This window comes from Marasmius oreades, chromosome 11 (genome assembly GCF_018924745.1).
Source record: "Marasmius oreades isolate 03SP1 chromosome 11, whole genome shotgun sequence".
NCBI lineage: Eukaryota > Fungi > Basidiomycota > Agaricomycetes > Agaricales > Marasmiaceae > Marasmius > Marasmius oreades.
The window spans coordinates 2,328,244-2,353,533 of record NC_057333.1 but is presented as its reverse complement, the minus strand read 5'-3'; the positions used below and the strand labels follow the sequence as shown (position 1 = coordinate 2,353,533).

The 25,290-nt window shown below is 47.2% G+C and overlaps 12 protein-coding genes across 13 annotated transcripts; 7 read left to right on the top strand and 5 right to left on the bottom strand.

Moving 5' to 3' along the window:
* Nucleotides 1-650: 650 nt before the first annotated feature.
* E1B28_003578 (uncharacterized protein) lies at nucleotides 651-2,313 on the bottom strand (the record flags this gene model as incomplete). The annotated part of the gene is made up of 4 exons (XM_043160572.1): nucleotides 651-1,397; nucleotides 1,450-1,634; nucleotides 1,684-1,756; nucleotides 1,816-2,313. The coding sequence occupies 4 exons, from the start codon at nucleotides 2,311-2,313 to the stop codon at nucleotides 651-653; spliced, it is 1,503 nt and encodes a 500-aa protein (XP_043002529.1).
* A 195-nt stretch (nucleotides 2,314-2,508) lies between these two features.
* E1B28_003577 (uncharacterized protein) lies at nucleotides 2,509-4,044 on the top strand. The gene is made up of 4 exons (XM_043160571.1): nucleotides 2,509-2,636; nucleotides 2,688-2,766; nucleotides 2,818-2,954; nucleotides 3,005-4,044. The coding sequence occupies exons 1-4, from the start codon at nucleotides 2,541-2,543 to the stop codon at nucleotides 3,719-3,721; spliced, it is 1,029 nt and encodes a 342-aa protein (XP_043002528.1). The 5' UTR covers nucleotides 2,509-2,540; the 3' UTR covers nucleotides 3,722-4,044.
* Nucleotides 4,045-5,125: 1,081 nt separating this feature from the next.
* E1B28_003576 (uncharacterized protein) lies at nucleotides 5,126-6,499 on the top strand. Its single transcript, XM_043160570.1, has 4 exons — nucleotides 5,126-5,254; nucleotides 5,311-5,484; nucleotides 5,542-5,720; nucleotides 5,780-6,499. The coding sequence occupies exons 3-4, from the start codon at nucleotides 5,644-5,646 to the stop codon at nucleotides 6,432-6,434; spliced, it is 732 nt and encodes a 243-aa protein (XP_043002527.1). The 5' UTR covers nucleotides 5,126-5,254; nucleotides 5,311-5,484; nucleotides 5,542-5,643; the 3' UTR covers nucleotides 6,435-6,499.
* A 540-nt stretch (nucleotides 6,500-7,039) lies between these two features.
* E1B28_003575 (uncharacterized protein) lies at nucleotides 7,040-9,409 on the top strand. 2 transcript variants are annotated; one of them, XM_043160568.1, is made up of 10 exons: nucleotides 7,040-7,354; nucleotides 7,418-7,591; nucleotides 7,645-7,688; nucleotides 7,750-7,808; nucleotides 7,860-7,930; nucleotides 7,991-8,367; nucleotides 8,428-8,567; nucleotides 8,616-9,011; nucleotides 9,073-9,147; nucleotides 9,212-9,409. In XM_043160568.1, the coding sequence occupies exons 1-10, from the start codon at nucleotides 7,205-7,207 to the stop codon at nucleotides 9,304-9,306; spliced, it is 1,581 nt and encodes a 526-aa protein (XP_043002525.1). In that variant the 5' UTR covers nucleotides 7,040-7,204; the 3' UTR covers nucleotides 9,307-9,409. The 2 variants fall into 2 exon arrangements, with proteins under 2 accessions (XP_043002525.1, XP_043002526.1); XM_043160569.1 differs by having other exon boundaries at nucleotides 9,073-9,409.
* A 194-nt stretch (nucleotides 9,410-9,603) lies between these two features.
* Nucleotides 9,604-9,846, top strand: E1B28_003574 (uncharacterized protein; the record flags this gene model as incomplete). The annotated part of the gene is made up of 2 exons (XM_043160567.1): nucleotides 9,604-9,722; nucleotides 9,780-9,846. 2 exons carry the CDS (start codon nucleotides 9,604-9,606, stop codon nucleotides 9,844-9,846), a joined length of 186 nt encoding a protein of 61 aa, XP_043002524.1.
* A 361-nt stretch (nucleotides 9,847-10,207) lies between these two features.
* E1B28_003573 (uncharacterized protein) lies at nucleotides 10,208-10,457 on the top strand (the record flags this gene model as incomplete). Its single annotated transcript, XM_043160566.1, has 2 exons — nucleotides 10,208-10,305; nucleotides 10,376-10,457. The coding sequence occupies 2 exons, from the start codon at nucleotides 10,208-10,210 to the stop codon at nucleotides 10,455-10,457; spliced, it is 180 nt and encodes a 59-aa protein (XP_043002523.1).
* A 907-nt stretch (nucleotides 10,458-11,364) lies between these two features.
* E1B28_003572 (uncharacterized protein) lies at nucleotides 11,365-12,070 on the top strand. The gene is made up of 3 exons (XM_043160565.1): nucleotides 11,365-11,389; nucleotides 11,446-11,559; nucleotides 11,631-12,070. The coding sequence occupies exons 2-3, from the start codon at nucleotides 11,459-11,461 to the stop codon at nucleotides 11,890-11,892; spliced, it is 363 nt and encodes a 120-aa protein (XP_043002522.1). The 5' UTR covers nucleotides 11,365-11,389; nucleotides 11,446-11,458; the 3' UTR covers nucleotides 11,893-12,070.
* Nucleotides 12,071-13,282: 1,212 nt separating this feature from the next.
* Nucleotides 13,283-14,330, bottom strand: E1B28_003571 (uncharacterized protein). The gene is made up of 5 exons (XM_043160564.1): nucleotides 14,273-14,330; nucleotides 14,202-14,210; nucleotides 13,977-14,143; nucleotides 13,643-13,893; nucleotides 13,283-13,565 (listed from the first exon to the last, which is right to left on the bottom strand). The coding sequence occupies exons 1-5, from the start codon at nucleotides 14,277-14,279 to the stop codon at nucleotides 13,532-13,534; spliced, it is 468 nt and encodes a 155-aa protein (XP_043002521.1). The 5' UTR covers nucleotides 14,280-14,330; the 3' UTR covers nucleotides 13,283-13,531.
* A 2,511-nt stretch (nucleotides 14,331-16,841) lies between these two features.
* On the bottom strand, nucleotides 16,842-17,207 carry E1B28_003570 (uncharacterized protein; the record flags this gene model as incomplete). Its single annotated transcript, XM_043160563.1, has 1 exon — nucleotides 16,842-17,207. One exon carries the CDS (start codon nucleotides 17,205-17,207, stop codon nucleotides 16,842-16,844), a length of 366 nt encoding a protein of 121 aa, XP_043002520.1.
* Nucleotides 17,208-18,017: 810 nt separating this feature from the next.
* Nucleotides 18,018-20,194, bottom strand: E1B28_003569 (uncharacterized protein). Its single transcript, XM_043160562.1, has 6 exons — nucleotides 19,704-20,194; nucleotides 19,448-19,654; nucleotides 19,282-19,388; nucleotides 19,030-19,228; nucleotides 18,536-18,967; nucleotides 18,018-18,475 (listed from the first exon to the last, which is right to left on the bottom strand). Exons 1-6 carry the CDS (start codon nucleotides 20,103-20,105, stop codon nucleotides 18,314-18,316), a joined length of 1,509 nt encoding a protein of 502 aa, XP_043002519.1. The 5' UTR covers nucleotides 20,106-20,194; the 3' UTR covers nucleotides 18,018-18,313.
* Nucleotides 20,195-20,471: 277 nt separating this feature from the next.
* E1B28_003568 (uncharacterized protein) lies at nucleotides 20,472-21,099 on the top strand (the record flags this gene model as incomplete). Its single annotated transcript, XM_043160561.1, has 3 exons — nucleotides 20,472-20,507; nucleotides 20,574-20,671; nucleotides 20,751-21,099. The coding sequence occupies 3 exons, from the start codon at nucleotides 20,472-20,474 to the stop codon at nucleotides 21,097-21,099; spliced, it is 483 nt and encodes a 160-aa protein (XP_043002518.1).
* Nucleotides 21,100-22,480: 1,381 nt separating this feature from the next.
* On the bottom strand, nucleotides 22,481-23,979 carry E1B28_003567 (uncharacterized protein). Its single transcript, XM_043160560.1, has 2 exons — nucleotides 23,638-23,979; nucleotides 22,481-23,586 (listed from the first exon to the last, which is right to left on the bottom strand). The coding sequence occupies exons 1-2, from the start codon at nucleotides 23,863-23,865 to the stop codon at nucleotides 22,732-22,734; spliced, it is 1,083 nt and encodes a 360-aa protein (XP_043002517.1). The 5' UTR covers nucleotides 23,866-23,979; the 3' UTR covers nucleotides 22,481-22,731.
* Between the last annotated feature and the right edge of the window lie 1,311 nt (nucleotides 23,980-25,290).

Sequence of the window (25,290 nt, the reverse complement as noted above, 5' to 3'; positions counted from 1 at the left end):
CCAGCCTGAGGTGCTTCAAAGCCCGATATTGTGATTCATGTCATTAGGGTTTTCCATCTATACATCTTTCTCATCGATATCGCCTTCAAAGCCCGATATTGTGATTCATGTGACAGGGCACATGATCAGCTCAAGTTTTGGTTTGCATTTCGCTCTCGTTTCCTATATGGTGGAACCTCTTTAAAGAGCACCGGGAGGGACTGGGCGGTTGCTGTCCCGGTTACCAATAGACACCACATGCACACTATTATTGTTACTATATTAGAGACTTACATCCTTCGAAGGACCCCATGCAGAAGGACCCAACGTACATTAGTACCTACGTCGGTGCCTGATGGATGTGGCCTTTCCGGGCACTCTATCGACGACCACCTAGATGGGGTGGCTGTCACTTGTAAGGTCTCAAAATTGGTGAGTATACTCATCTGCATATCTAAATCATATGGTTAAAATTCCTTTCATTCAATATTCCTCTAGCCTTTTTAATTTAAGATTTATTGGACATGGGAAAAAAAATCTGTTGGTGAAATTTTGTTTTTCATGCTCAAGTTATGTGGTAGATACCAGTAAATATCATGTAGTAGCCATAATTAACCAGAATAGCAATATTGTTACTTTAGTTGCATGAAGGATGTTAGGAATACATTAAATTATAACGGCAGCTTGTCCCGACCCATCATTTCAGGCTCTTCATGCTTCAGACGCCTGGAGCTGCAAGTGTGGTCTCTGCTACTGTCACGTTCCTTCCTCTTTCCCTTGAACTGGGACGTTGCAGGCCCGGAGTTCTTTGTCCTGGATCGGGTCCTTGGCATCTGCGGTCGGCTAGGTGACTCTCGCATTTGTTCGGTTGCGGGTGGTGCTGGTGCATGTAGTATTGTTCTGTAAAGCTGGAGGGCCTTGAGCAGTGAAGTCCGATGTCTCTCGTCCTTGACATATTCTATGAGCATGAACTCGGCCCCAGTATTCCCCCGCTTCCATGCTATGCTCAGAGTATGAAGGAACTCCCCTACGTTCACTACAACAAAGAACTGGTCTTGCCACAGCCAGAAAACTTCATCCTCATTGTACATTTTTGGAGATATTGACCTGAATTGTGGAAGAACACCGGCTTGCGATCTCCAAGTTGGGGCTTGATGGATCCCTGTGCCTGGTTGGCTTTTGGCTTTATAAAGGCAGAAGTCACCATTAGTGAGGCCCACAAGAAAAGGTGGATCACTCACAGGACGGGGCAGGGGTATTGGGAACCGCCTGATCGTGATTTGAAAATCACTCCCTTCATTGTGAACTTCCTCGGCGGGGATTTCAACATCTTGGTCAACTTCGTATTGAGGAATGATGAAGTCTTCTGGACACAACACACCCACAATCCTATACGGATAGTTGGCAGGCAGGAAGAGCTGCCAAAATGTGAGCATGGATGCCAGTAGAACCGATTATTAGTATTCTTACCTGCTTTCTCCGAAGGTTACCGTTAATGTGCTTGTTGTATTCCTGTGACGATATCTTGCCTTTCTCAACTGCCAACCTCAGTTTATGAAGTTCATCCAAGTAATGTGTCATGGCATCTAAGACATCATCATGGGGGATGAATTTGATTATGCCGGTGTCAACAGCATGGTGAAAAGTAGATGTGACTAGTGAATAGAATATTAGAGGACGAACTCGCTGTGGTGAAGCACTTACGAATCCAAAAATTTAATGACGAGCTTATATTGATGTAATCATCTTCCCCAATTCCTCGGGCGACCTGTTTGAGCTGAGGCGCAACATGGATGTGAGTTATATAACCCTCTAAATGTGCATTATGATACTCACTAGTTGGTCTGATGTCGCAACTGCCAAAACATGGCACATATGAAGAGAAATAGCGAATAATGTCAAGACATCATATCCACCATAAATATGCATTATGGATGCCTTCTGCCATATTGTTGCTCGAGAGTAGTCGTGTCTGATCGCCATTTTGTAAGGTGTCGGACTAAAAGTCTCCGCTTGAGCATCCCTCCTTCCCAGCCAAGGTGTTGCGAAATAGCTAGGTCCAGCCACTGCAGCTCCAGTGGGAGAAGTCAGACGGCTCTCATGGATGTGTAACCTCTTTCCTGAACTCTCCAATTCCTGTTGCCCAAAGTCCTCGTCCTCGTCCTTGGATTCCTCATCTGGAAGGGCGTCCGTGGAGATGTTCAGGCAGTCCATGAATGCCAATGGGCTGAAAATAGATAATATTTGATTTGAGTCTGATTCTTGCTCCTCACTGGGAAGTACTTCAATGCTCGCAGAAGAGTTGGAGTTGAAGAGTGCGGAGTCGTTGCTCATACTGGAGAGAAGTCTGTAAAAGGCGAGATTGTAAAAGGCGAGATTTGAGTAGAGTAGTACTAGTATGGAATGAGGATGAATAGGGATGTGGATCGCAGTTCGATAGTCAGTCGCGTGGTATTTAGACTCCGGCGAAAAGTCCCGTGACCGCGAGTTGAACTGTAACGCCCTCGGTCACGGCATGCATCTCAACTTCGACCACAACCGCCACCCCACTCGCTGTTTCCATGTATTCCTTACAAGATATTACGACGCGGCCAGACGGAGAGATTGAGCTCGAAACGTTTCAACTGGTCACAAAAGAGAGAGTTATCTGGTCGGCGGTACGTTTATTCCTGTGTTGGATCATCCAACCAGCTCACTTCTCAGTACAGAATTTGCACCGTTTTGAGTGGATATACGGACTAGAGAACCATGGTTTTCCCTTCGATGGGGAGGAGAATAGAGTTACTGGTACGTCACTGTCTCGTTCGTAGAACAAAATGTGCTCATGTCAACTGTCAGTACCCAAGGATCTTGTTTACCACATCAAAAGTCAGAAACTGGCGATATCGCCCCCGGCATCTCTCACTAGTAAAGCACTTGTTATGATGAATTTTAATAGAAAGGTTAAGTCAAAAAATGATCGTCAGCGGTTCGAGGTGCGTCTGTTAAAGTTTTCAGCCCCAATATCCCACTGACCCACTTGCAGGACTTTGGCAGTGGACCTTGGGAATATGCCCTCTTCGCAACGAAAGGAAAAGCGCCACCTCCGTTGTTTCATCGCTCACATGATGGCAGTACCACGCCATTGTCGCTAGACGACTCAGCGTCCGACTACGATGCCTTACCTCGCTTCACGTCGATGATCCACCCACTCGTTGTCATCTTATTTAGAGTGTGCAATCAAATCGGTTCGCGCCGTGTCGAGAAGTCCCTCGAACCGCATGTCATCGCACCAATAACAAACGTATTTCTTGAATGGCCGCTTTGGACCCACAACCGCTTCCTCCCCATGCTCACCTCACCGAAACGGAAGCGACCAGGCGCTTCTGACACGTGTAGTTGCACGGATTGTGGAAGGTGGGAGTATAGCGAGAGCTCTGCCTCAGGTTCGAGCTCGCAAGAAGACAGTTCAGAAGATTCCGAGTCGTGGCGGGATCCCGTACCTGTGGAGGATGTCATCAAGGATGATCCTCGCGTCAAGGATTGGTCGTTAGAAACTGAGGGTCCGTCAGAGAGTGACGGTTCTGATCCAATTCTCGAGCAGTATTTGCGGGAACCATCGCCTCCGGTATCATTCACTCTGGGGAGGTTGGAGGAGGCGATGGGGTTGCGGATGGAGCGATTACAGCCTATCCTCGAGGCCGCAAAGCGTCGTTCATCTGAGAAGCGCTCGAGAGCGAGGAAGCGCTCGAAAAACAGTTGATTCTGATTTCTCTTTGCGTGTCTTCACATTTATCTCGCTATTCATCGCCATCGATCCACCTCTGCACCACTTTATTCCTATTTCTGCTTTACTTATGTTCGCTTTTTTTGGTTTACCACTAGCATAATGTCGACCAGGCCGCCGAGGACGGTGCACTGTAACACATCTTCAGCATGTTTTCTGTATCGAACACTTATTTAGACGCAGTGTGGGCAATCTTATGTATTCATTCCAGATCTCTATGTCGAGGCGTATCGGTAGTATTCCAATGATCTGCGCGGCTGCTTAACGTTTTAACGGTCACATGTTGTTGCTGATCCCTGTGGATCCAGAATCGCGGGTGATAAAGCTGATGATCTGAAGGTGGAATTTTGTGGAGGGAGGTCCGATCAGTGACAGAGTGGATACGCTTCAGTGGTACCAACTGCCAGAACCGGAACTTGGAAGTTACCAATTCTGAATGACGATTGAGTTGCAGTGTGACCGCTGAAACTTGAAACCTACAACAAAGTTATCGTTGAACCGATCGAACTTCCCAATGCTGGAACGAAGCTTTGTCACCCATAATCATTATTCAGATGGCGATTACTTGGCTATTACGAACAGCAGAGACGTGTCGAACACTTGGCTACGTTCAAGTCATGTCATGGCCGGAAATAGATTTTGTAGTTGTTACCAGTTGGGATTGATGGGGGGGAACCTTTGAAGTTTGAGTTTGACGGCCTGACGGAGGGAGATGTTCCCTCAACAGTGAGCACGCTACACACATAACGAACTACCACATTCCCTTTGTCGATGTGCTGAACAACCTACGCATTCCAATCCATGATGATGGTCGGAAAGCTGAGAGGCAGAAGGACGGGCTGGCAACAACGGCATTACACTCGGATTCTTGTTCGTATCTCGTTTTACTGGTAGTTGCTACGGAGAGGGCATGCGTTTACTTCTCTTTCAGATATGATTTGTACGTTCAACGTAGAGAAGAGATGACTCGCGACGACTTGGGTGGTACTTGGTCCAGTAGAGGGTGACTGCGCTTTGGAGATCTCCCCTTGACGTTTACGATTAACAACCTTTACCTTCAGATTTCCGATAGTACGACGTCGTGACAACTTTACTCTGTGCAATATATCCCTTACGCCAGGAACTTTCTTGCCGTATTACAGTTTCTCGAGTTGAGGAGGGAAGTCGGAGGATGTCAAGACAGCGAGATACGGCAAGGAGTTGATACATAGCTTTTGGGTACCGTTTCGAGTTGCGGCGGGCATGAAAGCATGCCTTGCCTGACTTCGGAGTGTCTGTCTCGGAGGTTGGGCCGGGCGGAGGTCGGAATCTGTGATTTTGGCCCGATGCCGGAACCGGCTCGTCACCTACGTAGGTACTGCGTAAGTAATCAATCCATCCCGCTTTTTGCTTCCTCCATCGCATCGTTGCGTCTCGAGTTCGCCTTACGGTTGTCCTCATCTCTGTGAGACTGTCCTGCGGCCTCGCGTCTATACCCACCCTCAACACTCAACGAATGAGAGGTATGTTGTAAGTAGTCAATATTCAATTCCCATGATGACGTTCCTGATCAAACGCCTAGGTAGCTTCACCCTTGCGAAGGAACATTGATCTAAACCGATTCTTGACCCTATACCATACCTGGTAATACCCATTTTCATTATTCTTTCGGGTGCTCTGGTGCCTAGAAGGTAAATTCAGTTGGATGGGGCTAATAGTCGTTTCAAAGAAGCATTACGTGGCTCGGAAACACATCTTCAGTACGTCCATTCTAACTCTGTCCTCTTGCTTAGTGGTCGTTATTAATGCTGATTCAGAGAACTTCGGGCTTACTTAGCATTGGCCGGGACGACTGTGTATAAAAATCCGGTTCAAACTCGAGCCAACTCCTAAACTCACTCAACACAAACGAAAAAGCCATGATAACTGTATATGATTTGGGACCCTCCAAGTTCCCGGAAGCCTTTGGTTGTTCCCCTCACGTACGAAAAATAATGTGGGTCCTCTCTTTTCCTGATCCGCATGACCTTTATTCTGACGGATTTCCCGACCCAGCTTTGCGCTCAACTACAAACAGCTCCCGTTCAAAGTGTTCATCATTACATCGTCGACCATCGACTCCGTGGCTAAATCAGTTGAGGCCCCTCCAACCGCTACCAAACCCGACGGTTCACCCAAATACACGGTTCCCTTCATCCACGACTCCACGACCGGAAGGTCTATCTCTGATTCATTTTTGATTGGGGAATACCTTGACAAAGCGTACCCACACACACCAAAGCTTGTACCAGAAGGTACTCGCGTGTTACAAACCGTCTTTATCGACGCTTTCACCGCCAAATTCCAACTGTTGTCGCCAGTTTTTAGTCCCAGCTTCCGCAGGTCCTTATCCCCTGAGCTCAGGGAACGCATAGCTTTTTTGAAGGGGCCACTTCCTGATCTACTCCCGGCTCATGAACAGAAAGAGGTATGGGAGAAAGCGAGGAAGGGTCTTGAAGAGCTGTTGTCAGACGCGGCCTACGGACAGTCTGGTTCGGTATTTGTGGGCGGGGATAAACCGGTTTTCGCAGATTTTGTGTTGGCGGCTTTACTTGTGACTTTCAAGGTTATGAACGGGGAGGATAGTGACGAGTGGAAGGCCGTGTGTGGGTGGAGTAAAGGAAGAATAGGGAGGTTGGTTGAGGAGGTTTTGCGGTACGAGAGAGTCTGAGAAAATTACTAGTACTGTTAGTCGCCTATTGGAGAATAAAAAATTGGGGTTTTGGCATTATTGAAGGGAAACATGGCTAGTCTCGGCGATGACTACAATTTGCTAAAATCGGTAGTTATTTGATAGCCTTAAAATGTTGCAAAATAAAACCTATGGCAACTCATTGTTAGATGAGGAAGTAGGGAAGGTGTGACGCGCTGTGACGAGTCATGACATATGTGAAGGGATCTTATCTCTATCTTATCTCTGCTCATCGCATATCTGTAGCTGTAAATCCACTTCATCACTCCTATTGGAACACATAATCGACATAACCAATGTTTTTTCGCCACACACTCGTCCCGTAAATCCTGAAGAGCCTCAATTGAGGCAGTCGACGCCGACAACGCTGCGGAAGAAAAGATGGGCAGTATGACGCCAGAAAGCAAAGAGGAGGTGAATGAAGTTGAACGCGCCGTACGATTGGTCCGTGACACTACTATATGTGATTCGTTTGAAGCGATGATTTAGCAACTCAGTGGGGTCCAGATACCTGGTGCGCGGTCATGCAGTGCTGATAACATGCATCGCTTTACTCCTTCTCCATGTTCAGCGTCGAAACACCACGCGACTTTTCAATTACTTTCATGACGGCATATATGTGTGGCAGTGGAACACGCGATTTACATCTGCCCCTCAACCGCACCCGTCCTCCCTTCTTTACGGCGTACCCCCACCCCACCACCTCAGTTGACTTTTTCTTCGTCCCTCGATATTAGACCCAGCCCACGATGGAGGTCCTTACTGGCGCATCGAAGGTCAAAATTGGTAGAGGAAACTTCTCAAACATCGGAGGAGACCAGAACAACTACTATTACATGATCGACAAGGCTCGATCCGGGAAGAGGAAAATCAGTAAAGATCCATTAGAACTCTCAAGGGTGCGTGTTCAAGCGTATATAACGACGTAATTGGTAAAATTCTGATGCCATTTTGGCCTCTAGTTCACTGAAATCAAGCATGGCGATATATACAAGGACAAGGACGTGTGTCATACTACGAATGGAAACAACGACGCTACGGAGGCGGCCGTCTACTATGCAGAGATTAACATCAATGGGCCCTTTGGACAGAAAAAGTTTACTGTCAAGACATATCGTGGCCGGAATGCGAGAAAGGTGAGACCGAGAGTGAGCGAGCTTGGACGGATTCATTTAAATTGCATTGACAGGAATGGAAACGAGACTTTTTACGGTGCTCTATGGATTGGTGCGGGTACGCTACACGCTTTTTTGTCTAAAAGTCATCCCCGAGGGACTGAAATGCATTTGATTAGCGATGTTCCGCTTTTTGGTTACAATACGTCGTCGGTCCCATTGCTGATATTCTGCGGAGGTATGTGTCGATTGGTATCATCATGACTTTATATTGACCTCGTAGCTTTAGAGCTCGTACCACTTGCACATATTGAAGGTCGACTAGGTCATGTGGGCGGGTTCTACGTCGGATTGCTGAGAGTGAGTAGTCTGAAGTAGCTTCTCTTGCTACTTGACGTTGACTCGCCTATCCTTTGTTAGAGTAGCTTGGAATGTGCAGCAAACGAGCTATGGATAGATCCCATTAGAGGCAAATTTCGTCGCGGACCAGCCGGGCCCCAATGTAGCGAACGTTACAGTGATTACGCCCCCGTCGCCATTCCGACAGACGTGGAATTCCTCAAGGAGGAAGTCGTCTTCCGCTACTTTGGTAAATTGAAAGATGACCAGTGGTTTCTTGCTGCGCTTAGCTTAGGTGGTGATCTCGAAAGAACGGAAGATATTCCTGCAACCAATTATCCCCACATCGTCTCAGGTTCGACGAACCAGATGATTGCTTTTACCCAGAATCTACGGTGGTGGAGTGATAGTGGCGGTTGTATTGATGATGGACAAGTGATGCCAGACGGAGCGGTTCGGTAACTGTCAACTGGAGCTAAAACGAACAATTGGCCGTGATTAATGAAGCTATTTTTTAGATTCCGACTCAGGGATGAGGATAATCTGCGCTACATCGAAGCAAACTCTATAGCCGAACGATCTGCATGGCTTTCCCAAGCCCTGGGTGTTTTTCATGTACATAACATCTCGTTATCGGACAATGACCTTTCCAACCACAGTAAGTTCTGATTGAACTACTAGCCGATACAGAGGCTAATCTCATTAGGGTTCATCTATCCGTTTTTCAAGCTCACCGGAACGCTTCAAAGGTCTAGACGCAAACAACGAAGACGTCAACGATGTCATACACCCATCTACCTGTTTTTCCTTCCCTCCCCATTCGCCCCCTCTGCACGTTTCCATTTGTGGTCCTTTGACCCCAACGGCGAAATTCCACTTTCATCCGACATGTGCAAGTATCTTGGTCTTCCCTTCGAGCTCTTCCTCAAAGTGGACTATTATCAACGTTCCTGGCCCACTGAGATCTACAAGATCATTCACGATTACCAAATTGCAAGGGGATTTGACCCGAAAACCACAGAATTTCTACAATATCTCAAATGGCCTGTTTTCAAAATCTTACCAGCTGGGAACTCTTGCAAGTTTCAAGAGATTGAGCAAGGTAGTTCCTTTTTATTTTTTTATCAAACAGCTACTGATGGAATTTTTGTCTTTGTGAATAGAGAAAGATGAGACCTTCTCAATGTTGGACGAGAGCCTATTGCCGGCGCTCAACCATGCTTCGGAAGATGCGGAAGGTAAGCAACTCCCTCCGGCTACCAATGGTATCTCTTGTACTTATCGTTTGAGTTTTTTATGAAGTCAATAACATGACGACCACTTTTCTTCGAGTTGGTTGTGGCTTTATATATATATGGTTTCTTATCCAGTTCTTACAGCTCTTTTATGGAGCTTGAATGTACTCTAGACCTTATTCAACAGGACACTTTCCTCTAGATCTGGAATTCCGCCTCACTCGTGGTGGGTAGCCAGATTCTTCAGCCGGTTATTTCGGACCACCACGCGAAAAGTCAATTAAGTCGGGGTTTGGTCGGAGCTATGTCTGAGTTATGTAATGGAGGTATCACGCTACTTACATGAGGCACAACTGGCTTGACCAGCGAACATCACAGAAACGAGGTATGCCTATATTGCTTGAAACACGTACTCTGATCGATGCTCAAAATCCAGTGCTGGAAGCTGTTAGCACCATAATGGGGCGCCGCGGAGAACAGGTATTCAAGATATTCGAGTCCGGCGGTGTTGATGATGTTGGAGAAAAAAACGTGCCAGTGGAAAAGGAGGAGTACTGCGAGGATGACGGACTGCCACGGTGAGTGGTACTAGCACTATCATCTACACTAACTGAACGCCGTCTCTTGGAGTTTAGAGACTATGGAGCCGTAAAACCACCCATCGGCTACACTGGCGTTGCGAAACCGGGCTGTCCCAAATAGAGAACTGCTGTATCTGTACCGAAGGACAATCTGGAACATCATCTCCTTGCCATTTTTTTTTTTTCTCCCATGAGAAATTCAATTCGGATTACAGCATTTGTCGCTCGAGCTCCAACTTGTGACCCCAATTAATGCTGTACGCTACAGCCCACGGCGCAAAATTTCCAAGATACATAGCAATAGCAAGACGGAGTTCCGTCGGAGTTGTAATCGCTATCAAATTGCTACTTAAACGGTCCGGATGCCTACATATAGGCTTTGACAGCTGCATCTGCATCACAGAAACAAGGTAAGCATTCTGCTCGAACCCATCTTCGGACGCTGAACTTTCTTTATTCTTCAATGCAGTTCTATGAATATAATGAAAGGCGGAGAACAAGAAATTGAGATATACAATTGCAGTCTTACTGATGATGTGGGGGGAAACGATGACCAGGACGACTACAACGGACCACCACGGTAAGTCGCGCTAGAAATAACGGCTGTTCCAAAGTAACTGATTTCCGCCTCTTGTCACTTGAAACCTTAGAGACCAGGGGGTCATAAGGTATCCTGGCGTCTCGAATCCAACCTCGCCTGGTCCAAGCAAGCCTAAGCCGAAACCCCGATAAAACCTGCTGATACATCGGAAAATCAAGAACGCCTCTTTTTTCAACTTCAGTTATTGTAGTTTTCTCAGCTCAGCTCAATATTATGCCCAACTTATACCTGCATCGTCTGTTTCGGGCTCATTACGCGCTCATTAATTGTAACATAATACAAGAATTCTGAATTATCGGCATAATATTCGTCCTCTGAAAAACGCACCCGAGTCTTCATCTGAACCTGACTATGAATCGACGCAGGCTCAACCAGACTTTCGTGGATGGCTTACTGAACGTTGAACGATTCTTGCGCTTTGAAGCTGCCATTTAGTCATGCGCCGAACATTCGTTTTCTTAACTCCGATATCACCGATAAGTCGTTGCGGACACGTCATGGGAAAGTCAGTTTCGCCCCAAATGCACCGCAGGCACAGGCATGCCACCGCCTTCGACAACTCCGTTGACCGAGGAGCACCGCCCGTCCAACACTCAGGCACACTGCATATCTGTCAGTGAACACAGAAACGAGGTGTACATCCTTGACATATTCTGATTGATGTATACCATGAGGCACCGCGGCGAGCAAACGGTAATTCAAGATACTTGAGTCCCCGGCATTGTTGATGAAGCTGTAGAAAACGACAAGCCGGGGAAAGAGACAGTCCTTGGAACTTTATAGACTACGGAGCTGTAACCTAACCCATCAGCTACAGTGGTGTTGCGAAACCTGGTTCTCTCAAATAGAGAACTGCGTTACATCCTCTGCCATTTTTGCTTTGATTTTCTCTTACTAAAGTCAGATTAATATTAGTCGCTCGAGCTCAAGTGACCTTGATGCTATACATACGAGGCTATACGGCAAAGTCGGAGTTCAGTCGGAGTTGAAACCGCTACTACTTAAACGGTCTGAATGCCTAGTTGCTTGACACCTGCACCTGCATCTGCATCGCAGAAACAAGGTATTTGTATGCCGCTCGAACCCATCTTCGGACGCTGACCTTCCTTTATTATATAGTGCTCTCAATATAATGAACGCCGGAGAGCAAGAATTCGAGATATACGAGTGCAGTCTTTTTGATGATGTAGTAGGGGAAAATGACGGCAAGGACGACTACAACATACCATCTCAGTAAGTTGCGCTAGAAAGATCGACTGCTCCGAAATACCTGATCTCCACCTCTTGTCTCTTGGTATCATTAGATACCCGGGTTTCATAAGGTACCCTGGCGTTTCAAAACTGTCCTCTGCTAGTCCCAGCAAGCCTATGAATGCGAATCCGAAACCCGATAAAATCCGCTTCAAACATCGGAGAAACCAGGGGATCATATTAAGGTACTCTGGCGTCTCAAAACCATCCTCGCCCATACCAGGCCAACCCACGAAACCGAAACCCGATGAAACCTTCTTCAAACATCGGAGAATCAAGAACCGTCCACGTTTCCAGCGTGTTTATCCACTTTAAAGCTGCGAACCGTCGATCAGAAAGGACGACGAATATTATGCCGATAATTCAGTGCTATTTATGGTATTATGTTACAACGAACTCGAAACAGACAGTGTAAGTCTATGGACATAGTAATATAGGATGCAGAGATTGAAGATACCTCCTTTGAAAAATAATTAAATCAGTTTTCAATATCTTACTGCTACGCTTGCCGTGCCATGGTGTCACTGTGCTACTCACCCGAGTTTCCATCTGAACCTGACTATGAATCGGTGTAAGCTCACTGATCGTTGGACGATCATCGATTCATCGATCGCGCAAGCCGGGGGTAAGCGCTTTGAGGTCAAAGCTGCCACTTAGTCATCCGCCGAAATTCTCGCGTCACGTTGTGGACGCACTCAACCTTGACCAACAACTACATCACAGAAAACAGGTACATAGCTTGTCCTCTTATTGCGACAAGGTACCAACCTGATTGATTGTCTATCCAGTGTTGCTGAAAAATGATGCACGGAGCACAAGAATTTTTAGGTTTTGTCGAAGGAGTCGCTGATGCCGCTGTTGATGAAAATATCATGGACGAGGATGGTGATGACGGGGAACAAGGGCTACCGGGGTGAGCCATGCTAAAAATATTCACTAGTCATTCATTGACCGTCTATTTTGACTCTAGTTGTAGAGACTATGGAGCTGTGAATTACCCTGGCGTGTCGCGGCCATCTAAGCCAGGTAGACCTAAAAGATTTTAACTTTGAAATCCATTCCACTTGTACTACCTTCAAATAGACAGAGCTTGAAGGACGTCTTTTCGATTCCGGATTTTCTCTCGCTACAAGCCACTGGTACTAGGAGCAGAGTTTTCAAGAGTTTTCCTTCTCGCACCGAACGTCCTTCAGATCCATGCAGGAATGCCTTCTTGAGCATATTTCTTTCACCGTATTGCGAAATTGTGGTTGAACTTGTACCACGCCCTTGTATTGATAGCGCTCAACCACGCTCCACGTGCTTGGTGTCCAGTCCCCTTCCAACTGTTACCAAACCCGACAGTACCATGCCCCTCATCAACGACTCCACCACTGGAACGTCCGAGTCTATCTCAGATCCATCCCTGTCTGGGGAATATCAACGTACCCGCACACACTGGCGAAACTTGTGTCCAGAAGATGCTCGCGTACCACAAACTGTCTTTAAACGATGCGCCCGCACTCGCCGTTAAACCGTGTCCCGGTCAGTTACACCCTGCTGAATTCGTTTCCTATGTACGGCCCTGGGGTCAAGTGGAGATGTTCGTAGTATCCGCCTTCAAATAAAGTGGCATGTGTCCGTCGGATACTAGTACTGACGTCTTCCATTTCCCCAAGCCCTCAGGTTCCGTATAATGCATCGTTCGCTACTCGTGCGGGTGAAAGGCTCATGGTCGAAACGTGGCTAGACGTTGAAGATTTCGACTCAAAGTTCAACACTTGTGGACATATTGTTAACAGGAGGGCGGCTGAGTTTCATTGTGATTCGACGGTACATTTTACAAACACAATATTTTTTTTTTCTGTTTTGCTAGGGATATTCAAGGGGAAGAAGAAAGAAAAGCACGCGCCCGTCCAGATGAATTTAGGAGGGATCCATTCAATTGGCCTCAGTGGGCTTTAGCTATAGGCGCCTAGGAGCTGCCACCCCCTCCATGCGACAAAAACCTTTGGAAGGGGAGACAAAGAAAACGCGAATGAGCGGCTGACACGTAAAAAGAAAGCGAAAATCCGACGATACTCACGGAAGCGGGATCAACTTGAGATCGCCAGTGTAATGTTTCCCCAAGATCTTGACATCATAATGCACCCACAACCATCCATCCTTGACGTAGAACTTGAACGTCCCAGAGACGATCTTCCAATCGAACGTGATAGTGACACCATCTTTAATACTTCCCGTGGCACATCCAAGTTTGTGTTTGGGGAGGAGGGGGATCTTCACATAGAGGCAGATGGTGATGCGGCCAGTTTTTATGTCGATGCAAATTTCGATCTGTGGTGAGTCACGGTGAACAGAGGTGGTAAATGTTGAGTACTAATGGCTAATGCAGGGTCAAATCAAACTCTGGCACTCACTGTGAATGTGACGGGGCCCAGACTGAAGGAGATGTCGTAGCATTTCCCTTCGCCGGCATGTCCACCGAAGACTGGGCCTTTTTCGACAGCAAAGACGTGGATTTCCTGGCCGCCGTGGTTGCGATTGTCATCATCGACACGGTGGTGTTCGTTAAGCCATTTCTCGACTACAGGGGTTGAGTTAAGCAACGTAGTGCGATCGAACAAACAACGAAGTGGGCATACCGTCGTGAGCTGTGAAGTCGAATTGGTAAGTCTATGCAGACAAGAGCACTAGAGACTAGGGAGGGACTCACAAGCCATGTTGTAGATGTGTTAGAAAATTGGAGGCAAGCAGTTGAAGCAGAAAGTTGCTGAGGATCTGGAGGTGAACAGGTAGAGCTTTTATATCTTTTAGTATGCCAGACTCCAGTTCTCATTTCCGTGACTTCAAGGACTGGATACGACTGCACAACCTGAACCAAACATGTTCGGTCCAGGTTTGGCTAAGTGAAATCCAGGAAATAACCGTGGCAAGTTGTACCTGTTGAGCGTACTAGGAACAGCAGTAAAGAACCCGGAGGCTTAAAGAGGAATAGTCCGACCTGTGTACAGTTATCTCTAGTCCATCTTCACCCCAGTCTCTGGTAGGTAATATCATATATGCACGCGCCTAAGTGAAATGGCATGAAGGGAATGGTATCCAAGTCCGTGGCAGGTTGTACGTGTCGAACATATTAGGAACAGGTAAAGAGTCCGGACGCTTGAAGAGGGATAGTCCCTGGCTGTACAGTGATTTCATCTAGGCTAATCCATCTTCACCCCAGAATCTGGCAGGAAATATGCACGCATCTACTAAGTGGAGTCACGGAAGTTACCGTCGAAGTTCAAGTACGCCGTGTCGAACTCGTGTCGAACGCAAAGGGCATGGTCCGAGCGCCTTCATATTCGATGGAATTGCGTACTAGTATTGCGGGCTTTCCCCGGAGCGAGCCCATGTCGTGGAAGTCATCTTGAAGTGTTTCTGGGCCAAGGGCTCGGATATCTGTCCTTATCACTTGAAGCTCACTGAAGCTGTTCTTGTTGACTCCACTGAGTCTGGTACTACAACGGGCCACTGGTCCAACTCCGACATATCGGGCCATACCTACGACTAGGTGCCACTTCATCAGAAAAATAATTTACATAGAGAGCATTATATCTAGTTAAACCTGGCACTCTTGCTCATGGGGCACGCCAGTACCACTTAATAAATGTATGTTTGCATGTATCAATATGCTCGAGGAAACAAATTACCTCAAGTCCTGATCCTTCACCGATCTAGCGCACCTCGTTTTTGTAAATTGTCCCCACAACCTAAATGCACTTCCACGATCCCAACGCGCATTGGGAGCGCGGGCGTGCGTTTGGGACGCTCGCCGCGCGTAACGCGCGTCAACAGGCGTGGGCGCCAGACCCCCGTAAGTTCCTGGCGTTCAGGTTTTAGATTTGAAAGGAAAATGAGACAGGTTGTATGGCAAAGGGCAGATACATTGACATACTAGGACTCAAGGGCTTGGAGAAAAATCTATAATGTAACTTGATTCATCGGCAAGCGCTATATTCTTGAGCAGGGAAAAAGGCCGTGATGATAGGCAAAGAGATATTGAATACTAGCGACCGACTGTGCTATTCTTCCCGGTGGCGAGTCCGCCATGGTGGAGGTAACGAAAAGACCCTTGCGGTATTTACGTACTCCGGATCCGGTATTCTACGGTATTCAAAGCGATGTCGGTGATTTTTAATTTCCCGGTGGCAGTCATAAATGTAAAGTACCTTACTGTATCATCCGGACATAATGCCACCAAAAGTAACTATAATCGTTCGCTTTTTCCTTGAGTATGTCCCCTAACTTATAAGGTTTGTATTTTAAATTTGAACCCCGGCAATTACAACCTTCGTCATCGGCCGGTCACGATAACAAAGTAATAATGGAATTTTCTGGTAAGCGTTCGTAGGTGCCCCGCTCGCGCTCTTAAGGCGCCTGATACACCTCATACGCGCTTATGATTAATTCCGACCTCTGCGCTGGGGCCATAATGAATCTGATGTTTCGAGATAGAAACCTTGCGCTTTGATTGACCTGCTGGATCTTGCACAATTCGCGCAAATCTCACGTATGTATCACTCAAACAGGTGAGTGATGCTACAAAACATTCATCAGCCATCAACTGAATATGATGGTCTTAGTTGGGTCTTAGACTCTATTTTGGCGTTGTAGAGACCACAGATCTGTGAATTACCCTGGCGTGTCGAGGCCATACATGATCTAAGCCAAACAGTGGCAGACCTGCCACACTTCAAGCTGTACCGTTATTACACCAACGGAAGTCCGAAGAACATCTTCCGATTCTGAATATCCGCCGGGCCTCTCACACATCTTCATCTAAAACTGGCTATTTGAACAGGTGTGAAGCCTGGCCACTTCCATGGCACTAAGCTTCAGTTGTTGTGCCAAATAAGTTGCGGCCTTTGTGGTCGCCTTGTGAGCCCACTGGGTCGGACCAAATACCGTTATGCAGTGAGGATCAAGGACGCGTGCTAATTGATCCGGAAGATTAGAGAGATGTGTACGAATGGATTCTTGCGAAGAAAATCGTGAGAACCTGACGACCATGAATTACTCTAGCACCGGATTTCATCAAATCGAAAGGAAAGAGGTGGAAGAGCAGTATGGTCAACGGGACTCTCGCTTTGTCCCTAGTTCCCAATCCAACTGGGAGTTCGGCTTTTCACAAACAAGGGCCGACTGGGCCTATTCCATAAATCCCTGGAAGCCTTTCTCTGATAGTTCTTCCCAAACTCCATCTTTCGCCTGCTCTCTCAACTTCTTAATCTCCTCATCGCTCATCCTCGCATCCCAAAATCCTCTGTAACGTTCAAGTACTCTTTTTCACTCTCCGTAGACTCTCTTCCCAGTGTCTCATTCCGGTACGGGTACCTCCTAAACTTCTCGAGGATCGGTTTATGAGCGTCGAACATCCGAAACATCCAAAACCACAACTCCTCAGTCGTTCCTTCCAACGGAGGTCCACCCCGAGCAATACGAGAAAACAAAGTGATATCTCGATAGTCCTCCTCCTTCGTATCCCTCCACGGATCCCGTTTACCATAGTCTTTCCTTATTGACTCGATGAGTCCCGAAGCAAATCCATGGTCTGCTAGACGCTCTGAGTGAATCAACGGCACGTAGAGCCAATATTTTCGAATCATCGCATCTCGAAACCAGATTCCGGACCTAACCTAGATATCCACTCTGCCGTCGAATCCGGGAGCGCACGGTCTTCAATCAAATCCCTGACCAACTTAATCGCCTTCCTATCTCGTTAAAGAATTCATACGTGTATCGAGTATCCACGCCGTTATACGAATACCTGGGCATCTAATCGAGGAGCACAATCAATGCGAGGGTGTTCGGCGTATGCTCGTCCTTCATCATGACGATCAGGGAGAAATTGTCGTAGGTCAGGAATCGTTGGGCACACTGAGCTGAGAGGTTTCAATGCGCGAAAATGAAACGCGTCGAAACATTTCTGGAAAATGGTGGGGTCTCCAGCGAAGTGGAATCTGAAAGCAGATTTGAGATCGATAGGCCTGTCCCAGGGAAAGTATATCTTGTGTGCTGCGGAATAGAGATCGGGGGTGAGGATGTATCATGGGAGAGAAGTTGGGTTTTGGGGAATCGTCCGCCATGGTGGTGGTAACGAAAATGGACCTTCGCGGTATTTGTGGTACGCAAAGCCTTCCTTCGGGTTAGAATCTGCGGTGAGCTGGGCCTGGATTATGATGAGTCTGATGTTCCGAGATAGAAACTTTGCGCTTAAATTGATGCGCAATTCCCACGTGTTGTTATTATTATTATTAGGATTTACATCCTTCGAAGGACGCCGTAGGATACAGAAGGCTCCAATGTACAATATCAATGTACCTAGTCTGTGTACGTTGGCGCCTGACGGATGTGGCCTTCACTCTGGTCACAGACTCTACCTGGTAGTTACTCATTGCTTGTATAATTCACACAACTAAACAAGGTAGAATATCCATTCGGTAAAGTCAAAGTGACGACATGAGCATAGAATATAAGTCAAACAAAGGAAACATAGCTGTCGATGTATCATGGGCATATATGGCAAAAAGCTAGAGAGAATAGTATAAGTATCGTAAGTAAGAGTGGTACTGTAGAGGAGCGATATGCGTGAGTAAGTACGAAAAACGTGAGCGGCTGCCAGAGGACAGGGAATAGATACAACCAGAACACCGGTAAGTTGAGAAATACACTTAAGTTTTGCAAAAAAAGAAAGAAAAAGTTCATGTCAAGGCTAGAAGGCCGACCTGCCGCCAGTAGCCAGAGCCCTATACAGAGCATTCGCTTCTTCGAACCGGGAGTTGCGTAGGCTGAATTGTTTCATCTCAATCGAGTAATCGCCAACGTCAGGATCAACGATGGACATCTTGATGAGGGAATGATAGAATCGACAAAGCTGTACATATCCAAAAGATCAGTGGACTTGAGGGAATCTAAGAAGCACGACCTCACTCACGTTTTGCACTCCTTTCACTACTCGATCATCACTGATCAAACCTTCTCTTTCCTCTCTTTCCGCGTTTTCTAGCCAAGAGATGCTCTGACTAACGAAGCGGCCCAGAACTTCATCTTTTACTAGTTCCGCCACCGTCAAGGATCCATCAGCAGGCGTGAAATCCCTCAACAGTCGCCCCATCAAGTCAAAACTCGCCAGAGTGGGAGGTAGAATGGTCAATACCTCCAAAAAGGGCGAAGGGAAGAGTAGATGGTACGTGTCTGTGTCGAATTCCTCGCCTTCGTTCGATTTTGCTCTAAGCGCAGGATCGGGAGCGATAAGAGCAACGCAGAGAGGATAAGCAATAGTTGGATTGCATGAGATGATGGGTGCGAGATCAAGTGGTGTAATCATTTGCGAAGATGCGAGCTGCGGAATCATGGGAAGCACGATCTGGGGGGAAGAAACGTCGGCTCCTGTGCAAAGCGGAGATGACAGACTAGTGCATAACGCACCCTTTGCTCAGACAACGTCAAGACCCGTCCACGTCCATCCAGGAGAAGCTGCATTGCCTCTGCAACTCTGTCGTTCTCGGTGTCCTCATCCTTGGTGATGTATCGTTCATCTGTTGTTTCAACGCGGTTGTTCGTCTCCAGTTTAGTCTGGCCATTCATCGGTTCCGTTCGTTTAGTATAAGAAAAAGAAAAATCGTCTCTGCAAAACTGAGTTCAGACCGAGCAGCTTGGGAGATAGAAGAGCCGACCCACATATCAGGTTCAGTATAATACATTTCATCTTCGAGAAATAAGTTAGTGGCTCTAAGCTTTGGCGGTAAAGGCGACCGCGCTAATGTTGAGGGTGAATAAGGTCCAATCTGAGAAAACAAAATAACTCAGCCGATTGACCGCATACTAGAAAAGACTGGGCACTCACATCGTTACCGTCTCCTTTCAAAATCTTCCATAAAACCCAGACATACGGCTCGTTGAGAGCCACTCCTCCTACATTGGCAACATTCACCGCCTGTTCTCGCTCCTTGACGAAAGTCGTGAACAAGACGGACTTGAACGGGTTGATGGCAATCGGATGAGGAGCATATAAAGAATAAAGAATGAATGAGACTAGAATCCGCTGCGCCAGCTGGGGAGAAGTATGAGAAACATGACAGAGATCAAAACAGATCACGCACATCGGTCGATGAGGCATTCGATTCCAGAATCGGTAGCAACGCGTCGAGAGCTAGCTGGAAGCGGGAAGTTGGCTGTACGAGGTTTGAAAATGAGTGAGCCGCCGTCGAGCACGGCAGCGAGTACGCCTTGGATAGCAGATGGGCCACCGCTGCGCGGACGGGATCTGCACCCATGGAACCTGCTCCTCCTCCGGTACTGCCTCTTCCACCGATTCCTACGCCAAATCCTGTTACCGGTTCCGATGCTGATGCGATAGATCCTGATGAAAATGGATGCTGTTGCTGTTGCTGTTGGTACATCATCACCATCGCGTTCCGAGACATAGTGCCAGCATTGAACAGTCGAGATAAAGCGAAAGCGGTACCGGCTATGGGCGGTTTGGACGTGAGTACCGCAGACATTTGAAGGAAAGGGTGATCAGAGTGTGGAGACCGACCGAATATAACAAGATCGTCGTTGTCGTCGTCGTCGTCCTCGACGATGACAAGTCACATTGGCAGTGCACGTTTCTCGTGGCAAGTATTATGATTACATAATAATCACGTTACCGTCCACACGTTGAACCATGATCATCCCAACAAAGCCGACCGGAAATTCGAGCCTCCAACGAGCAAGACGCTGTAAAAGGTGAGTGAAACGACTTGTTGTAGTTTAGTATTTTGATATGATTGGAACTTTTACAGGGTGAAATGCCACATACCGCTAGCCGGCACGACCTCTCTTACAATTTAGGCTTCCAAATAACATCGTCGCGTTTTGGTCAATGAATGTTGAATATGAATGATCAGGTTGGAAGGTGTTCGGTGAACTCGCCCTTGTGTTAGTAACCTGTGAAAGTCTACTTAACTGCAGGTTTTCCCTGCGACTAGGGCAAAACACTCCACAAAAAGAAGGAGTTCGGTGAACCCTTAAAGATAATTCATGGACGGGTGAAGGAAGGAAGAGTCCGAAAGCGTGGCTTCGAACAGTACGTTATAGTTTTGATTTTTTCCTGCGTACACGCTTCGTATTTGCAGAAACCACCCTATTTACTTACTTCCATCAAGGCTGTACTCACAGATTCAATTACCGCTGAACTTGAATAACACTCGGAGCCCGATGGCTACCACAATAACTTGTCAAGGATTTTTTAATCCTCAATGGAAATATCGAAGAGATGGTTTGATGTCGTGCCCGCGGTTCCGTACTTCCCTTCCCATCTCCACTGGTCCCGATACTCCCCATGTTTGTTCTATCGACCTGCTAGGGCCCCGTGCCATTAGCTCGTTTCCAGGAAAAAATCGGTCAGCTTGCTGTGTGGTCGACCCTGGAGTACCTCGCATGTATAAAGCGGGCGTGTGGGGCCCTCAACCTGACATCCACTCCCCACCGACAGTCAGGGAAACCCTTTCTTGATCTAGTCCTAGTAAATGAAGCTTCTAGTCTTTGACTCTGTCATCACTGCAATCGCGGTTTCTCCGGTCTCAGCAGTTTACGAAGGCTCCCTGTAAGCAAATTCAAATTCTCGTTTGAATGAAAAGTCGTATCTTAATTTCTGACCAATATGGCAGATATGGAATCATCAATGCAGGGGGTAACTGTACGTCGATCATCTAACATTTTCGAGCCCGGACCTTAGAGTCCAAACTCTTTTCACCGTCCTGACACTTTTTTCGCCCATCGTAGACTGGGTCGTCAACCAGTAGTGCCAAACCGCCAACTTCAGTCCGCTCACCGGTAATCCCTGTACCCTCTCTAACACCCCTCGATTCGGCTGTTTCCCTCCACCGATTGTAATCACGGACCTTTGGATGTACAATCCTGTAGGATCCGGTGACCTTCAGTAAGTTCCTTTTCCTTCAAGAATTCGACGAAATTCCTGATACTTCGATCCCTAGCTATACTTGTGGTGGTGGCGGTGGGAGCTGCCCTGGGTTGGGGAACGTCGAGCGTTGTGTAAGTTTTCGGATGCATTCTGTCGCACGGCGTTAGTTGACCTTGGATTTCACGCCTTCTTGACTGTAGTGCCGATGAGGTTGAAAACTATTTCAGACCTGGGTTTCGTACCTAAATTACCATGAGCTTAAAGTCAGGACATGATGCAAATATAATGTGGAGAGAAAACAATCTCAAAGCACGAGTTTTCAATTGCTCCGATGCACTGCTTTGCGCATTTCCTCTCCCAACCCTTTTCTACGATGCGAGGTATGTCTTCGGTTACGCTCTCAAGTTGTCGAGTTGGCAAGAACATCAAAATTTTCGTTTATAACCAGACATCAGAAATCTAGGTCAAGCAGTGCGAAACAAACGCCTGGTAAGTACGAACTCGCACCATCCATCTGCACAGATTACAATCATTGGCATTCTGCCGCCTGTGTCACGATACGAGACATACATGCAAGGATGGAGGGAAGTGCCCTAGATTAGGTGGTGTCGGACAAAACGAGACCGGCTCGACTTGGATTTGCTAGACATCTTTCTCAGCTTCCCAGCGGGCGCTTTGAGGGCGTGTCGAATTGATATCGTTTGATTGAAAGCTCAGTCAGTGTATTCATAGTATGCAATGCGTTTCTGAAAGTCCAAGCATGTAGCTAATGCCTTTCGTTTTATTTATATTGCAAGGAAGGTGAACGTTCCACCGATATCGTTATTCAATCTCCTATAATTTAGATCGCGGTACCATGGTCGGAATCTTATATTGAGGCGAAAAGATGGTTCAAAGGGGGGCTTCGCGGCTCCTGAACGTTGAACTCCTGAATGCCAGAATGCGAATGAGCACACGCATAATCTGGTAGCTGTAAATGTGAAAAAGTAAGCGAAGTGATATTACAACAAACAACAGGATACAGTGTCGATTACAAACAGTAAGGAAAGTGTGGGTCAGAGGTCGAATAATTTAATGAAGTGGCGGTATCTCGTGTTATAACGGAAAACTGAATCAAGCACGGCGGGTAAAAGAGAAAAGTTGCAAAACATAGCAAAGAAAACCAAAAGGCAAGAGCATCTGAGGGCTCGAGAAGCAAGAAGGGTTCGCTCAGAATGAGGGGACTACCAGTTGGAAAGACTGCCGGGCATCATCGAAGAGGAAGAAGAGTAACGTGGAGGTTGGGATCGTGAATGTTGGGATCGTGAATGGCGAGTGTCCGTTCTCTGCTCCAAAAACGGGTTTTCTGTTGAGGGGAGAGGCGGCGAAGAGGTATTGGCATTTTCTGAAGACGCTTCCGTCTGCGAGGCAGCCTGTGATTGGGCCGCATCTCTGTTCCCATCGGGTCCTGTATGCCCCGCCGGAGATGTGGATGGTGGTACTGTTCCCCCGGCTTCTCCTGTGTCCGGAGTTGTGAATGTCATTTCCCTTGGGGCTATATGAGCCGCCCTAACGCCCGAAACCTCGACATACACAGGTGGGCCACCGTGCTTGTCGTAAGCCGGTAAACCATCTCCAACACCATCATCAAGATCCTCATCTCCTAAATAATCTCTCTCCACATCTCGTTCGCCAACTCCTCTCCGTCCACGTTCGTCGATATCCACACCCCTGGTCCTCGCAGGCCTCCTACCACGACCATACAACAGGTGATTGATATGATGTATATATCTATCATCACTGCCCTGCCGGTCCCCTGACAGGTGAGCAACTGGGATCTCAGCGAGATGGAACGGGGTGGAAGCTGATGACGGCGAGAGAGTTGGAAGGCCAGTTGTTCGTGGAAGACGACGGATCTGGGTTGTTTCCTGCTGATTTGTGTTTGATAGTAGACTTTCTGAACGACGCCGATGTCGATTCCTGCGACGGAAGAACTGGGATAGAGGAACCCCATCATTTCGGAGTCTGTTGGCTCGTCTGATGGCTATACCTGCGAAAATAAGCAATACGAAGGCGAGGAAAAGCCATTCCAAGATTGCCTTGTATCTATCAGTTCCGTATCGATAGCGTATCTGTGTAATCCTACGCACCTTTGATATATGTCCTTGGCTATCGTCATTTTGTTGAGGCGTTGGTGTATTGGTTGGGTCAGGAAAAAACGGTCTGTTGGTCTTAGACTGGATCGTCGAGCTTGCCCTTATCGAAGAAAACGAGGAAGAGCCTGAGCTGCTCGGCACCTGAGATGATGGAGATGATGATGACGATGGCAGTGGGCTCGTAGCCGAGCCCGAAGTTTGACGCCGTCGAATTGTAACCATCTTGAGCTAGCCCAACAACCAGCAATGAGCAGGCAAGAAAACCGTCGTAGCTCGCGCGCAGCTGAGAAGTTACGAACTGAGAGCGGGATGCAAGTTACGTCGAGTAAATATTAATGCATGACTTTATTTACACACGCGTGCGATGACAGCCGCCTCAATTTGTCCTATTCTTCTCATCAGGACCCCTCTAGCTCTCTTCAACTCTTCCAATTCGGCCCTTCTTCGTGACTTTTATTGGATCCATAGAGCCTGTAAAGACCAATTTTACGAACAAGTAAATTTGGAATGGTCGTAAAATATCGTTTTTTAGTTTTGGGTGCGTAAATGATCTCGGTTTTCCAGAGAAGATGTTAATTCTTGCTGTGTTTCTTTACAACATAGGTACTCTTATTCACAACGAGTAAAGGCTTTATGCCTTATAGGATCCTGCTAGATTCAGTCCAGTGAGTCATAGCCAGGGCGAAATCTTCGCATACGAAGAAGGACATCCCGTAAAAGTGTGTTCTTCGGGTACTCTACTACAACACGTATTTTACTAACCTTTTCACGTTTATCAATCATGCGGCAATTTGTCTCTCAAAGTAAAGGAATCGCAGTTTACCATATTCGTGCAACAGGATGTAGCCAGAATACCTGGCTGTCAGTCCACAGTAATGGAGAGCGAGGGCGAACTATGTGTCGCGGTCATTGGAGGGTTGGGCGCTAGATGAGAGTTTGTTATTCATCGCAATGGGTAACAAACTTAGTGAGTGTATCTCCAAGCTTGTTCGTAGATCCAAACTGAACCACTTGCAGGCAGTATGCCCCCCTCCTTAGTACCTAGTAATGCCGCCTTCATGCATTGGCTATTCGTGCCGCTGTAAATTCCCCAATCATAAGTCATACATCTTCCAACTCTCAGGCCTAGGAGAGCTGCTCTCGGAAATACCTTTTGGGCAGTTACCCGCATACCGACATACCATCCGTCGTCTTGCAGATCTTCGCATGCTTTCCCAAGGGTACTGAAACTCCGTTTTGTTGTTGCCACGTTTCTGAATACAGAATAATATATCGTGCTGAAATTATCGTGAATTTGGCAGGCCATCCACAACTTGAATTTACTGAAGGTCCCGGGCCGGAGTCGGACCTACTTTACATCACTACTCAATAGCCTCGTGTTTTTATTTCGGCATTTTCCACATGAGGCTCACCCTCTTCCTTTCAACATCCAAACTCGGCGCGAACCCTTGTAACCCTTGTAATTCACCGATATTGGGGTGCATATCTTAGGGTTCATCCACATGTCTCTCTGTGTATCTTGATCTCTGTTATCATTGTTCTGTGACTGAAACTCACAGTGTGGGGTTGGTCTGGGGTGACCGGTGACCGCAAGTTGCACCTTCAAGTCGGCGGGTTCTCTACTAATTCTTCAATGTCTCTAGTCGG